At 41.5% G+C, this 17,208-nt stretch overlaps 1 protein-coding gene across 1 annotated transcript in view; it reads right to left on the bottom strand.

The window, feature by feature from the left end:
• LOC140739806 (calcium/calmodulin-dependent protein kinase type IV-like) overlaps positions 1-17,208 on the bottom strand; it is a 141,027-nt gene that overhangs the window by 87,957 nt on the left and 35,862 nt on the right. The window contains exons 2-3 of the mRNA XM_073068351.1: positions 11,441-11,519; positions 4,163-4,225 (exon numbers count right to left, since the gene is read on the bottom strand). Of these exons, the coding sequence (XP_072924452.1) occupies positions 4,163-4,225; positions 11,441-11,519 (142 nt within the window). The remainder of the gene's footprint in view (positions 1-4,162; positions 4,226-11,440; positions 11,520-17,208) is intronic.

The raw sequence follows: 17,208 nt of genomic DNA on the forward strand, positions 1-17,208 counted from the left end.
AGATTTAAATTTTTTTCTCTTGTTTAATTTAACTTTAAAAAAATATACATATATATCTTACTGTAATTTACAGATTTTTTATAATGTATTGCAATCTACTGCTGCCACATAACAAATTTCACAACATATGCCAGTGATAGTAAACTTGATTCTGATTCATTAAACTCCTATGGATACTCCTTATGAACAAGGGGATCATTCCATTATATTCAATTAGTTGCTTTACAACTACAATTGGAAATCTAATTCCTTCTTCCTTCCACCCAAAACAAATATATTGAATATTTCTGTACAAAGTAGCGAAAGAGGAAGATTTAAAAGGGGAACTATGGACTTCAGACAGGAAAAACCATTCCTGGAGACACAAGGGACTACAGACGCTGGAATCAGGAGCAAAGGAGAAAACAAGATGTGAGAGGAACTCTGCAGGTCAGGCAGCATCTGTGGAGGAAAATGGACAGTTGACTTTCCATGTCAAGACCCTTCTTTTGGACTGAAGTATAGAGGGCAGACAACCAGTACGAGGATGGTGAAGGGAAGGGGTGGGGCAGCAGACAGCAGGATCCAGATGAGGACTACTGACTGGCAGGCGGAGGGGACAGTGGAAATAGCGACAGAAAGTTGGGAGGCGATAGCTGGAGATGACAAAGGCATCCATCCCTGAGTGTTTTATCATTGTTAACATTCCTATCCTAGCCATTAGGATGCTTGGTAGTGTAGTGGTTAGCACAATGCTTTACAGTACAAGCGACCCGGGATCAATTCCTGCTGTGGCCTGTAAGGAGTTTGTACGTTCTCCCCATGACCACGTGGGTTTCCTCCGGGTGCTCCAGTTTCTTCCTACCCTCCAAAGAGGGTTAATTGGTTACTGTAAATTGTCCTGTTCTTAGGCTAGGATTAAATTGGGGGATTGCTGGCTGGCATGGCTCCAGTGACCAGAAAGGCTTATTCCGTGCTGTATCTCAATAAATAAAAAAATACATATCCTCTCTTCCTCTGAGTTAGAGATATTCAAATTAGTTGATTATTTTTATTTCACTTTACTAATTTAACCTACCAATATATACTGTATCACACACAAAATGCTGGAGGAACTCAGCAGGCCAGGCAGCATCTATGCAAAAGGCAATAGTCGAACTTTCGGGCCGAGGCCCTTCATCGGGTCCTGCTGAAGGTTCTCGGCCCGAAACGCCGACTGTAGTCTTTTGCATAGATGCTGCCTGGCCTGCTGAGTTCCTCCAGCATTTTGTGTGTGTTGCTTGGATTTCCAGCATCTGCAGATTTTCTCTTGTTTGTGAATATATACCGTATCCTGGATTTACTCTGCAGTCTAGCTATTTAGTATCTTCTGCAAGCTTGCTCATAGGGAAGGTCATATTATTCATAGCAAGAATTCTAAAGGTCAGAAAGTACTTCACAGGACATCACACCCTCCAGGTATGAATATGAATGTACATGGAACAAAATTTTTTCCACTGGGGAAGTATTCATAATAAAAATCACACAATTGATTAAATACTTTTAAACTGTCAAAAACATCTACATATTGTAAAAGGCTGATATTTAATTAAGTTCACTGACATTGAATTCTCCAGGAATAACTTGACTGTCTAAATCTATTTCACAGGATTTTTTTGACCCAGTAAAAAGCTCTCAGCCTATTGCAAGTAAGCCGGCTGATGGAACAGTAATCAATTCAGACGGCTTCAGCCACTTTCAAGCCCTCTCCCCATTACTGGATGGGATCTCGAACTCCAAGTGCTCCCGAAGGCAAGCTTCAAATGTAGTAAGGGTTCCTGTCCCCACCAGTCTTTTGGACAGTGAGTTCAAGGTCGTTTCTGGGTGAGCCAACATAAAGAATTCATTTGTATTCAGAGTTGAAGCTTGTGAGATGTTATTTTTGTCTTTCTTCCCCACACCTCAGCAAATCAACAGCAACTGCTTCCAATGTGGAAGACTAATCTAGGTTGGGAGAGCAGGGGGAACGCTATACCGTCGGAATGTTACACCACTGAGAAGGTGCCACAATTCGGTGAACGACAGAACGTGAATGACACTAATTTATTTCAGGGTAGCAGGCTCTTCTGACCCAAAGATCTTATACTGTCCTGTTACACCCATGTGACCAACTAGCCTACTGGCCCGTACTCTGGAATGTGGGAGAAAACCAGGACAACCCAAAGGGAACTCATGCGGCCATAGAGAGAACATACAACTCCTTGCAGACAGTGGCGGGAATTGAATCTGCCTCGCTGACTCTTTAAAACCATCAACCTAATGGGAGAATAGTAGAAAAATCTGCTGTTTAACAAAAGCTGATTAACCAGATTGATGGTAAACTACGGAACTGGAAATAAATTTCCAAAGAAGTTATTTGTGAGGTGTTCTTTGATATAACAAGCAGGTTTGTGAATGTTGGGGTTGGTGCCTGCCTGGAGTGAGTCGAGCTGGTTACTGAAGAGAACAAAGATCCATAAATTACTGAATGTCACTTGGTGGGGAAGAGAATAAATGGACGCTGGTCTGGAGCAGAGCCAATAAAAAGGTGTTAAAGGTCAATCAGATGACCTACAGCCAATGACACCGGAATGCAATATTTGAATTGGTAAGGAACGAGTATAAAAGTGGACACTTCAAGCATGCTAGCAGCGATAACTCTCTCAAGAGATCCACCATCACAAAGAAGAAGCCCCGTGCCCAGGGCTGGGTGAAGAAAGGATCGATCATCTGGCCAATGGGGGATCCCCTATTTCGGTCATTGTTGCTTGTACAGAGACAATAAGTGTGAGCTTTGACTAATTATGAGTTGTGTAGTGAATTTCCTCACCTAGTTCCATTGACGAATGGCCAACAAGATCAAAGAGCTTTACACGTTAGTGACATTCCTTGGGATTCCCATAGCACTGTTCCTGAATTATTCAACAGGAATCTACAATTTACTACAAGATCACTTTATAACTGGTCGGTGATATGATTATACTTCACACAGGTGCTGCAAACTTCAGTCCCAAATCATGTAATGGCCTAACTGGTAAATTGCAGTTGGAATAAATCTGTCTTTTCATCAGAGTAGCTCTTTTTATTTACTGGTAAGAAAAGCAGAAAACATACAATTTTATGACATTTATATAACTGGTCCTGCATTTATAGAGTGTTTTGGTTCATAGTGAAAAGAAATGACACAAATGACCTGACTTGGTCTAACCAAGCAGAGTCCACTGCCAAGAAGGCCCACCAGCGCCTTTACTTCCTGAGAAAGCTGAAGAAATTTGGCCTGTCCCCTAAAACCCTCACTAATTTTTATAGGTGCATCACAACCTGGTATGGAAGTTGTCCTGTCCAAGACCGGAAGAAGCTGCAGAAGATCGTGAATCCAGCCCAGCACATCACACAAACCAATCTTCCATCCTTGGACTCACTTTACACCACACGCTGTCGGAGCAGTGCTGCCAGGATAATCAAGGATAAGTCCCACCCAGCCAACACACTTTTGGTTCCACTTCCCTCCGGGAGAAGGTTCAGGAGCATGAAGATACGTATGGCCAGATTTGGGAACAGCTTCTTTCCAACTGTGATAAGACTGCTGAACAGATCCTGACCTGGATCTGGGCCGTATCTTCCAAATATCCGGGCCTGACTTGCACTACCTTACTTTCCCTTTTTTATTTTCTAATTATGACTTATAATTTAACATTTTATCATATTTACTTTGATTGTACGCTCTAGTATCAATTGTTTGGTGACAATAAAGTACTTGTATTTGTATTTGTGTAGAAAGAGGGCCCCGTTGAGCTGCCAGAGGGTGCGGTGATCACGAGAAGCATCTGTGGTAAACCAAATGCTGAACTGCTGTGATTTCATGTCAGCCAGCTGGTGGATTATTGGACTCTTACTGGAATCTGCGTTAGTGTTGTTGATTGCAAAATAACCACTAATTTCCACATTGGTGACTTCTTCACCATCAGAGCACGTCCAAGATGCAACAGGGAAGTCTTGCTTCACCTTATCGTTTTTCTGAAGTGCTCCAACACAGAGCTAGATGTACTTTATACTCAACAGAACTTGACTTCACAGGTCTCTAACTTAGAAGCAAGAATAGTGCAAACTAAGCCACCGTCAACACAGAAGGCTGCTGTTTCATCAAACACAATGATTCACTTACAATATTCGGATGAGAGAGCCGCAGCAAAACACCAATTTCAGTTCTTGCAATCTTCTTATCGATCTGAAAACATTAAAAGAACTCTGAATTATAATTGAAAAATGCTATAGGTGCTGATTCATAAAAAGACAATCTCATTAAAATCGCACATGTTGGATCGATGGGTTTGTTTATTTATATGAAGCAAAATTAAAGGGTGCAGAAGTGTGGTTCAATTCCTGCATAGTACTGAAAATCTATTGATTTTTGAGGCAAAATGGATAATGGTGTTACTCCTAACTCAGTGTTAAAATAAAAGGGACTGTAACTTAGATATCCATGAGAAGGTAGAAGTTCTCCTCCTTCCAATGGAACCAACCTCAACAAAAAGCCAGCATCTGCAGAAGAGGGGAAGAGGAAGACAATAATATGAACACGAACCTTTATACAAAAACCTTCATTTAACTTTTTACATGGGTTTTTAACAAATGCTCACAATTTTAAGTTTATGAAATACACACTGATTTGCTATGTAGACCATTATTATGCAAATTAGGATTCACTAAAAATCCAGGCCAGTGAAAATCTTTGACGATAAATGAAAAAGCCAACTTCCGCCCCACCCTCCACGTCTGCCACTCTGTACATAAAGGAAAGAGGAACTTTAGGAATTATTTTATGAAGGCGGTATCCATCATTAATGATCCCATTCACCCAGGACAGGCGATGTTCTCATTGCTACCATCAGGTAGGAGGTACAGAAGCCTGAATGCACACACTCAAAGATTCAGGAACAGCTTTTTCTCCTCTGCTGTCCAATTTCTGAATGGACATTGAACCCATGAATGCTACCTCACTACTTTTTAAAAGGTTTTGCACTACTTATTTAAATTAACTATTTACATATAAACTTACTGAATTTCATGTTTTTTTTCTATTATTATGAATTGCATTGTATTGCTGCTGCAGAGCCAACAAATCTCACTACATATGCCGGTGATATTAAACCTGATTCTGACTCTGAGGTAGACAGCACTGTCAAAGTTCACATGAAACATTTTGAAAAACAGAATTGCTCAGAGGTTAGTTGGAGGTAAAAGATTCTGCTGTTATCAGAATATGGAGCAATGTATGAGACACTGGTGGAAATCGATGGGTCAGGCAGCGTCTGTGAACTATTTGCACCTGGTCGAGATGAAAGGTCTCGACCTGAAATGGTGACTGTCCATTTTTCTCCATAGATACTGCCTGACCTGCTGAATTCCTCCAGCACCTTTTCTGTTGCTCAGAGCTGAACCCGGTCATGTTAATCTCAAGAGGCAGCTAACATGCTCTGCTGATTTGAAAAATGTTTCTACATTTTTGCTTATCAGTGGTAAAAACAAACATTATCCATGCAAGTAAATTTTAATTAACTTTACTCTTTATAAATTATGCACTCAGAATTATATCATTACTGTTGGATCGGGGAATATGTTGTAAATGAAACACTGCACTAAAAACTCTGTGGAAAGATAACTGCAAGTACTGGATCACATGGTTTGCATTTGCTGATAACCTACTTTCAAACTGTTTAGTTTTCTAAGTACATCTAAATTTGGAAAGGACTCCATTTCAAATTACATCTGCCAGTACTAATTTCCACCTGCATATGTTATATGGGCAAACTCATCAATAAATAGGACATTGGTATCAGCAGAGGAATAATTCAAGAATATCTTTGACCTAGTTTTTCAGGTTGCCATGTCCTGGGCATGACTTATTTTTAACATTTATTAGTGTAGAATTGTATAAAAACACACACACACAAACTATTGAAATCTCCAGTGGCTGCTTCTGCTGTCAGGAACCAGACACATTCACCACTGTGACTCCAGTGGATGGGAATTATATCAGTAGAATTCAGTGACAATCTGGAGCACAATTCAGACTCTGGGTTACATCTCATAGGAAACGATCCTGGACTCTCCAGAGTCACCTCTGATCATTTTTACTTCTTTTTGTGAGTCCAGGATTTTGGGTCATAATCTTGATTAATATGGTTAGTGTGTACTGCCAGAGGTCAGACAAGGTCTCAAATCCCAAAGCTGAAGTCTTTGGAAACAACATTAATAAATTAAGATGTTGAAAAAGCTGAAATCTAATTAAAAATTAGGAAAATCCAGAGACATTCGACAGGCTAAGTCACATTTGTAAAGGGAGAAAGCTGAGATAATGAGAGGTCACTGGCCTGAAATGTTAGCTTTGGTTCTGTCTACATAGATGCCGCTTGCCCAGCTGAGTGTAATCTGCTTAAGATTTTAACCAATGGTCTGTCTGCAGATTTTAGTGGTTCAGGAGTTATGACACTTTAAATCAGGGGTTCCTAATCTGGTGTCCACAGACCCCTCGATTTATGGTCGGAGTCCATGGCATAAACAGGGTTGGGAACCTGATGCACCATCAATAACTCTCGGAGACTGGAAGAGAACGATAGGCTTTTATTAGCAGCAAAAGGGAGCACGACATCTCGAAGACTGAGGGAGGAGCAGTGTCCCAATCGCCTTTATACAGGGGTCTGTGGGAGGAGCCACAGGAGCAGTCATCAGAGGGGTGTGTCCAGACAGGTATACATAGTTTACCACAGAACCCCTGCTTTAAATGCACTTCATTGGTTCTAAAGCACTTTGGGATATCATAATGTTGAATAGAGTGCCATTGAAATTCTACTTTTTCTTCATTTTAGAGACTCACCGACACCATCCAAAGAGCAGGGCTTTCATTCCAAATAGAGAGTACCTGTACAAATAATCTCACTGACTTCTTTGCAGCATCTAAAGTATGCAAATAGTCAATATGTTCAAAAGAAAGAATTCTATTTATACAGTGTCTTTCAAGCCCTATTCAGGGTGTCTAAGGTGCTTTAATACTAATAAAACATTTCTGAGTAGTCCTTGTTGCAATCGACAAAACACAGCAGCCAGTTTGTGCACAACATGTTCTCAGACACAGCAATTTAATGACAACCAGATAATCTGTTTTTGGGGATGTTGGCGGAGGGATAATTATTGGTCAGGACACTGGGAAGATCTGCTCTGAATAAAACAGTACCAAGGGATCTTCTAATCTGATGAGAACAAACACCCCAGACAGGGCACAATTCCTGCATGATTACATGTTAATGAAAATGAAATTCTCATCATACCAACATTGTCTATTACTTTATTGTGGTCTAATTCAGCTCAGCTCTTCCTACTGTTAAGTAAAGAAATGTAGGCTGTTTGCGGCTCTACAAAAGGCCTTCAGTACTTCCAAGGGTTAATCTGTGCCATTTCATTCAGTATTGTGTTCTGTATTGAAAAAGCACAAGGAAGTATTGGGTCTAACAATGACATCGATATTTATTATATTGTATAAATAAATATTCAAAGCAAAATGGGCCTGCAAAAGTACATGTCTAGCATTCTAAGAAGAAATAAAACACCCTCTTGGCTAAAGTAGGCTGTACAAATGTAACAAATTGGTTCCAGTTCTATACTTTATCATACCAAGAAAATACTCTACAGACTTCAAGCATGCTTCTTGAGTTAGCTGCCTTGTGCAACGCTGATACCTCTGGTCAAAACACTAATGATTATTCTTTGTTTAGTGCCATCGAGATTCAGGTTAGTGCACAGATTACAAAGTTAAGCCTAGAGCTTTAATAAATCTACCAAATTTCCTCTTCATTCCAAGTAACTGTTACCAGAAGCACCACGTGTCGGATGAGTCTTAATAATATAAAGCATTTTAAGTCAGCAAGCTAATTACTGTTGATCAGGTCAGTGACATATTTTACTCCTTCACACCATAAAGACCTTATAAATGCACCTCAAAGCGGTTAGTATTCTTTCCTCTTACATAATTTACTCTTATCACCTGCCAAGTCCCTTTTACCCATCATGCTGTGCTTGCTAATTGGCTGCTCATTAAATACTTCCGTGAATTTAAACCCTTCTCTTTGCTCTGTTTCAAGAATCTTCTCAAGTCTTGCTATCCTCCAGCTCCCTCGGGAAGGAACTCGCTGAACTTCCATGTAGTTATATCTGAGCTAGAAGAAGCATAATGTGGGGAAGTGGGAATTTGAAAGAGCTTACTCAGAGAGTGGAGGAAAAAGGCCGGAGAACCCAGGATCAGCCGAGTTTAGGCGTGGAAGGGGGTTTATGCCAAATAGGTTGAATTGAGGTGGGAAGCAGAACTTACATCAGAAGTTTATCCTGGGATTGTGAAGGATACTGAGTTTGTTTGACAACTAGATGACACTGTGCTAATGGTTTGTTTGGTGTGTAGGTGGCAGACTTGCTGCTAAACTTGCGGGGCAGCTGGGGGATCTGCAACCCCTGACCCACACATCCCTTCAAAATCTCTTGGAATGGTTAAAAACTTGGGCAAAGTTGGGAACATAACCTCTGAGGGCCCTTGTAAAAGGCCATTATTGTGACCAGTTCCGTAAGAACTGGATGAAAGAATAGGCTATGCAGCAATTGCAGCTGATCCTCCTGAAAGGGTTAGTGAGTGAAATCACGCCTCTTCAATTGAATATGCTGCACCAGAACGGGGGAAATATATGCAATGGTGGTCAATGAAAACAATGCCATTTGCTGTGGCCTTGCCCATAGTCAATTGGTAACAGGGCTTATGTTATGGGAAGAAAGACCTTGGAAACCTGCTCTGATATCTATGTGATGGCCAGAGGCTGCAGCTACATCGTGGGCCTGGCATCACAAGGCTGACTGGGGCGTGTTGATGAGATTTGTACAGGTAAAGTACTAAAGAAAACATTATTACCTAAAACCATGACAACACAAAGTTCATGGGAAGCAAATGTGTGTCCTATACAAGTTATTTTAATCATTATAGGCGATATAAATTCAGGCCTTTGAGAGTCAACATGTCAGTTGTGACTGAATTTGGAGCACTTTAGTAGATAATGCTTACATGGCCTCCAGACTGATGCTAATATGGAGTGTGTTACTCCTTGGAGGTGCTGTCCCACAGGGGAGAGGATAAAATGAGGTCTTTTTATGTCTTCCAGATGGGCATAAAATCAACCCTTGGCACCATGTCAAAGAAAAGCAGAGACTTCTCGAAAGAGCCTGGCCAATATCCAGTCCTCACTCAACATCACTAACATTTTGGTGATAATCGCGTTGCTATTGGTGAACCCTTGATGAAATTAATCAACAGGACTTCAGTAGTATTCAAGAACCTTGAGACATCTGTACAAATATTCTATTTTTTCTTTATCAACAGATAAAAAAGTAAATAAATTTATATAATATATGTTTATAATAAGCAGATTCAGCGGGGGAAGTTAATCACTTTTTAAAATTTACATCAGGCTCCTCCTCTTGTGGATGTACACCAGTATCAGAGCTCTTTGCCGTCAATTTAACGGAAAATGACTGAGCGAGATATGAACATTTGCTCTCTATCTACCCTGGCCTATGCCAGGCCTCCAACCCACTCTGCAGCAGCTCTTATCCTCGAGCAAGGCGTTAATTGTACACACCAAATTAAAGCTGCACACTTTCTGAATAAGCAGAGAACATCCATTTTGCAATTCCTTAACACTCTGCTTATTAATAAAGGAAGAGAATCTTAACATAGCAAGGGGAATAAAATTGTACAGTATGTATTGAATTGTGTACCTTATTCTGAGTGGCGCCATTGGAGGTAGCGAAAGAGGAAGACAAGAAGGAAGAAAAGATAAGAAAACAACAAGACCAGGGTATCCTAGCTGAATAAGCCAAGCAAACTCACCGGTTTTACTAAGTACACATAATGGATCAATCTAAAGACATGCACAGCCAGTTATCAGTCATCTTTAGGCACTGTGTTGGTGAACACCAAACTCTGAGATTCTCACTTCCACACTGCCACCTTGTTCCACTCTGCTGCATGGCGTTTCAAAACCCCTGTTTGGCTTTTGTATTATCTGTGGTTGGATCTGGTTAGTCTTACGTGTTCGCAGTCTACGTTCCCGCTTTCTCATGCTGGTTGCATTTGTGTTACAAGAAGGTTTGTGAACTACAGTAACTTAGCGTTGTTAGCAGGGCACAGTAGGCAGCCTCTCCCTGTCCGGCTGATTATTAATCTTGGCTGTCAAACGGCCGGGATATTAATACTTGTGAAAGACATAATTCTACAAAGGTTGACAGGACAGCTTTAAATAAGAAAATCTATCAACAGTAATAGAAGAGGAGATTATTGGCCCTTTAGTCCATGCTGACTCTGCAGGGGATGTGCTTCTGTTCCTAGCCCCACCAGCTTTTTCCATAGGTCAGGAATGATTCCTTTTCTAGCGTTGATCCAATTGCCCTTTGAAAGCCCGGACTGTGTACTTTGACCACTCTCTCAGGTCATGAACTCCAGATGCTTTTCAGCTGCTGCATGAAACAGGTTTCTTCATGTTGGCTCTGATTTTAAAAAAAATCTTAAACTGTTACTCCCTTGCACCATTGGGAACTATTTTATTCTATCAACCCTGTCTAGGCCCCTCATTGTCATTCTATCCCATGAGTTACACAGACCTACACTGGAAGATTGGAAGGGTTGGCTCTTTGTTGACTAGCATGGACTTAACAGGATGAATAGTTTCTTCCTCTGTGGCATACACTGTGAGAGAATAAAAGTCCGCTCAATCTTCTCTACTCCCAAACAATCCTAGCTTCTCCCGCCTTTCCTTATAAATGTCATTTGTGCAAGTGCAAAAGGACCTTCAAAAACTGAGTGCACCATGGTTTGACCCTGATACTTTCTTGTACCAAACACCACGCCATTTGGCCCATCGAGTCTGCACTGCCATTCGATCATTGCTCATATCTGATCCCTCTCAATCCCATTCTCCTGCCTTCTCCCCATAGCCCTTACTAATCAAGAATTTAACAACCTCTACTTTCAATACACCTAATCAGCTGGCCTCCACAGCCATCTGTGGAGAAGCCTTCTCCAGATCCACCACCCTCTGAAGAAATTCTTCCTCATCTCTGCTCTAAAGGGATGCCCTTCTATTCTGAGGCTGTGCCCTTTTGGTCCTAGATTCTCCTACTGTTGCAAATATGTTCTCCATGTTCACTCTGTCTAGGCCTTCCAATATTTCATGGGTCTCAAACTGATTATTCTTCTAAACTCCGTTGAGTACATGAGTCATGAGCGCAGCCAGCAGTAACATAAACCCTTCTATGAACAACTCTTTTCTGCACCCTCTCTGAATGTATAGCAAAGCCATCACAGCATCAGATTTAATAAACTCAGAAAGTTAAAATAGCTTTCACTTACAGTTTTCTGCAGGACCTTTGCTGCATATTGTTTCTGGGTTTGCTTTTCTTGGCATCGGTACACGACGGAGGTTGCACCCCTACAGAGAGAGAGAAAGGACAGATTTAAACTATCCAGGTCAGATGGGGTTTATTTTATTCAACCAAAATTTACAATTAGCGTTCGTCAGCAGTCCCTGGAGGATGAGACGACTATTCACTTTCCATCAATAACATTCTTCACTTTGAAATGCTGGGGGAGCTCAGTAGGTCGGGCAGCATCCACAGAAATGAATAAACAGTCAATGCTTCGGGCCGAGATCCTTCATCGGGGACTGGAAAGGAAGGGGGAAGGAGCCAGAATAAGAAGGTGGGGTGACGGGGAGGGAGTACAAGCTAGAACATGATAAGTGAAGCTACGTGGGTGGGAATGAAGTAAGAATCTGGGAGGTGATAGGTGGAGAAGGTAAAGGGTTGAAGATGAAGGAATCTGATAGGAGAGGAGAGTGGACCATAGAAGGAGGAGGGTGGTGCTTGGTTGCTTTCTCCCCCTTCCCCCCCAAACTCTCCTCAGTTATCGCTCTCTCCATGATTCTCTTGTTCATTTGTCCCTCCCCACTAATCTCCCTACTGGCACTTATCCCTGTAGGTGGCAGAATTGCTACACCTGCCCATTCACCTTCATTCAGAACCCCAAACAGGTCTTCCAGTTGATATAGCTGTGAATCTATTATTGTCATCCACTGTACTTTGTCCTTCTGAAGTGGCCTCCTCTGCATTGCTGAGACCCAAAGTAGACTGGGAGATTAGCTACTTTGCCGAACATCTTTGTTCCATTCGCAAAAGCAGGAATTCCTGGTGACCAACCATTTCGATTCCACTCCCCATTCTCACTTCCATTCCGGCATGTCAGTCCATGGCCACCTCTTCTTCTCCAGCCCTTTAGCTTTTCCACCTATCACCTCCCAGCTTCTTACTTCATCCCTTCTCCTCCACTCACTTGGCTTCACCTATCACTTTCTAGTATGTCCTCCTTCCACCCCCCCCCCCCCCCCCATCTTGCACCTTCCTTTCCAGATGCGATGAATGGTCTCGGCCCAAAACGTAGATGCTGCCTCCGTAGAGTTCCCCTGGCATTTTGCGTGTTTTGCTCTGGATTTTCGGCATCTGCAGAATCTCTTGTGGAGAGCAATGAACAGTCAACATTTCAGGCAGAGGCGATTTGTCAATCTTTCAGGCTGAGGCACCTCCACTCTATAGATGCTCCCTGACCTGCTGAATTTCTCCAGCATTTTGTGTGTGTGTTGCTCTGGACTTCCAGTATCTGCAGAATCTCTGGTGTTTATTCTTCACTTTGACCTGTTGCAGACAATGGGATGTCCAAAGACAAGATTTCTTAACAAGTTTACTAATAACTGCAAGCCATTCTGTCATGTATTACATCATTACATCCCATAGAAATAGGGTATTTGTTAAACACATTAACTGAAGTTGTCAGCTGTATACAGCGTTCTTTATATGGAATCCTTTTGATGGATTGAAATTACATTGTGTGATACTTAATGAATAGTAACTCAAGTGCTCATATAGAACTCATTAAATGATTCCTTTAATGAAAATCTTAACTCTTTTAAGTAGAACTTCATACAGGATGATTAATAAATTTGCACAGGGTGAGTTTGCCCTATAAGTCTCTACTGAATGTGAGAACATTCTGGAAAATCTAATTATGTACTTATTAACAACAAATCAAGTCAAGCACAAAATTTGAGAAGTGAAAATTAATATGAATTATTCACTTAACACGACTTCCAGTGGAAAATGGAACGCCGGGGAGTTATATGATTATGTAGGTATTGACGCATGAATGTATGTATTTTGTTACTGCTGCACTGGACATCAATGTTACTGAAAACACAATATTAATTGCATTTTCCTTGAAATGAGTGGTTTTCTTGACCATTTCAGAAGGTAGTTAAGAGTCAACATTATTACTGTGGTCTGGAGTTATGTCTAGGCCAGATTGGGCAAGGAAGGGAGGTTTCTTTCCCTAAAATGCATTGGTGAATTAGTTTATATTTTCATGACCTCCAGAGGCATTATGGTTACTACCTAGAAAAATAGAGGGCTATGTGGTAGGGTAATTCTAGGCTGTTTCTAGAGTAGGTTACATGGTTGGCACAACATTGTGGGCCAAAGGTTCTGTAATGTGCTGTAGATTTCTATGTTTCTATGATTGCAACAGACTATTCTTTATATCAGATTTGAACAATTACCTGGAATAAACTTCTCTACCTTTCACAGTGAATCCAGTAACTTAATTACTATCCTGCTGCACCATGAGCTGACTAGGAGATATACCAGTAGCCGCTTTATTAGCCACCCCCTAATAAAGGTACACCTGTACACCTGCTTGTAATGCAAATATCTAATCAATCAATCAATCAATCAATCATATGGCAGCAACTCAATGCATTAAAGAATGCAGACAGGGACAAGAGGTTCAGTTGTTGTTCAGACCATATGTCTGAATGGGGAGGAAATGTGATCTAAGTGACTTTGATTGTGGAATGATTGTTGCTGCCAGATGGGGAGGTTTGAGTATCTCAGAAACAGCTGATCTCCTGAGATTTTGACACACAGCAGTCTCTAGAGTTTACTGTTAGTGGCAGTTCTGTGGGTGAAAACTCCTTGTTAATGAGAGCGATCAGCGGAGATTGGCCAGACTGGTTCAAGCTGACAGGAGGTATCTAATAAAGTGGACATCTTGGCCCAGGAACACCATGTGCTCATCTTTGAATTAAAAGAATGATTTAGCTATTCTGGTACCACAACTTAAGGATCTGGGTTCATAATTTTCCGGCTTGCAGTCATGGGAGAGAAGGTGACCTGGAGCAGGAGCGAGATAGAGTGAATCACCCTTCGAGTGAAGAGTGAAGGGCAGAGCCTAGTTTCATTTCTGGACCCTACTCAAGCAGTAGGGATTTTCTCACATGGATCCGGTTGATGTCATGGCAAACTGGTTTGCCAACTGTGTGTGTTTAGATGTTAATAATGCATTGCGTGAAAAAAATATATCAGCCACGACTTAACTAAACATACAATGGGCCCTTTGACCGATGATGTCACACCAAACTAATTAAACGCCTAATGAAACTAATCCCTTCTGCCTACACAGGACCTAATCACCTCCATTCTCTGCAAGTTCATGAGCTATCTAAGAGCGTCTTAAATGTCTCTATTGCACTTGTCTTCACTGCTACCCCTGACAACGCATTCCATGCATCTACCACTCTATGTGGAAAAACTTGTCCCCCAAGTCTCCTTTGAATTTGGCCTCCCTCACGTTAAACATGTGCACTCCAGTATTAGACATTTTGACACTGGGGAAAAAAAAGATACTGGTTGTGTACTCTGTACCCTTTATAATCTTATAAATATATACCAGGTCTCAATTCAGCCTCCGCTGCTCCAGATAAGATAACTCAAGTTTGTCCAATCCCTCATATCCATCTAACCCCGGCAGCATCCTGGTAAACACATTCTCCAAAGCCTCCGTATCCTTCTTATAATGAAGCAGCTATAAATGTATGCAATTATCTAGATGTGACCAAACAAGACTATTGAAAAACTGCAACATAACTGCCAGAGTCTTGAACTCAGTGTTTTGACTAATCATTGTTGTCGTTATGTACTGTGTCATGTGACATGGGGCGATTATGGTCTTTCCATGACCATGATTGCTCTTGGCAAATTTTTCTACGGAAGTGGTTTGCCATTGCCTTCTTCTGGGCAGTGTCTTTACAAGACGGGTGACCCCAGCCATTATCAATACTCTTCAGAGATTGTTGGCCTGGCATCAGTGGTGACGTAACCAAGGCTTGTAACATGAACCAGCTGCTGATACGACCATCCACCACCTGCTCCCATGGCTTTATGTGACCCTGATCGAGGGGCCAAGCAGGTGCCATGCTTTGTCCAACGGTGACCTGTGGGTTAGCGGAGGGAAGTTGCGCCTTACACGTCCTTTGGTAGAGATGCACCTCCATCCCGTCACCCAGCCTTGACTCACAAGCCTTCATTACCACTCTTCTCTCTGCATTGAAAAGTACTGATTTCAGACGAGAATGGGACAGGCTGACACTGCAACTCTACACCCAGAGAGAACTGTGGTATGTTACACATGCTCTCTTCAGGTAGATATTACAAATGCTGTCAAAGAACAAGTGAGTTCTTCTACCACACAAACAAGGATTATCTGGCTATTACCATATTGCTATTTTCTGTTTACACACTGAGAGCTTTGCTTCCTACAGATCGTCAGTGAGCACTTCAACAGTATTACATTAGCTGCAAGACCATGAAAGCACACACCCTAGCTCATTGACAGCTTCTATCCCACTGCCATTAGACTCTTGAGCAGACCTATTGTATGGCAAAGGTGAACTCTCAATCTCTCAGGTCTTGGCCCTTGCACCTCATTGTCTGGCTGCAATGCATTTTTGCTGAAAATGTCTCACTATATATATATTAATATATCAATAGCATTTTGCTATTGCTTTTCCCTTTTTGGAATAACCATAAGAAGTAGGAACAGAATTAGGCCCTTCAGCCCATCAAGTCTGCTCCGCCATTTTATCATGGCTGATTTATCATCCCCCTCAACCCCATTCTCCTGCCTTCTCCTATAATTTTTGATGCCATTACAAATCAACCGCCACTTTAAATATACCCAACGACTTGACCCTCACAGCCATCTGTGGCAATGAATTTCACAGATTCACCACAGATTCTGGCTAACGAACTCCCTCCACATCTTTGTTCTAACGAGGGGTTCTTCTATTTTGAGGCTATGCCTTCTGGTCCAAGACTCTCCCACTATTAGAAACATCCTCTGCCCATCCGTTCTATTTAGGCCTTTTAATATTCAGTCTTCTAAACTCCAGTGAGTACAGGCCTAGAGCCAAGTGTTCCTCATATATTAACCCATTAATTCCCAGGATCATTCACATGAGCCTTCTCTCCAAAGCCAGCAATCTTTTTCTTACATAAAGGGCCCAAAGCTGCTCACAATACTCCAAATGTGATCTGACCAATGCCTTATAAAGCCTCAGCATTACATCCTTGCTTTTATATTCTAGTCCTTGAAATGAATGCTGACATTGTACTTGCCTTCTGTATGGATGCCATGATGCCATGCAAAACAGATTTTCACTGCACGTCGATATATTCGACAATAATGAACCAATTATCAATAATACAGTAGTACGAGCCGTTCTATTCCAGTTTTTTAGCGTCTGGTCGTAACAACCATGTCTGACAGTGTTGGGAATGAGAGCATGCTATGTCCGTGCTATTTGGAGACAGATCTGCACCTGACAAACTGGTGGTGTCTGGACAAATTTCCAGGCCCATGTTTCTACATTTCCTGAAACTAAATAGTTGTAAACAGGCCATCAACTCACTCGATCAAAGTGAATTGGAGTTGAGGGTTAGCTGTGGTACCATCCGTAAGCAGATTTGAACATAATTTAGTCAAAATAAATCAACAGTAAATAATGCCTTAGGCTGGATAATATCTTGAAAGGAAGTCATCAGGGACGTTAAGTAGGTCTGGGAATAATGATTGAATAAAGCATTCTGGGTGCCTGACTGAAAGGTTGGCGAGGTACTGCCATCCCAGAAAAGCATCTGGAGATCAAAATTAAAAACACAGAAACAAGATAGTTAATTCTCGTACTTCTGCCCATAATTATACAACAGTGTACTCATTTTACTATCCCTTGCGGT

The sequence above is a fragment of the Hemitrygon akajei genome, chromosome 16, assembly GCF_048418815.1.
Source record: "Hemitrygon akajei chromosome 16, sHemAka1.3, whole genome shotgun sequence".
Taxonomy (NCBI): domain Eukaryota; kingdom Metazoa; phylum Chordata; class Chondrichthyes; order Myliobatiformes; family Dasyatidae; genus Hemitrygon; species Hemitrygon akajei.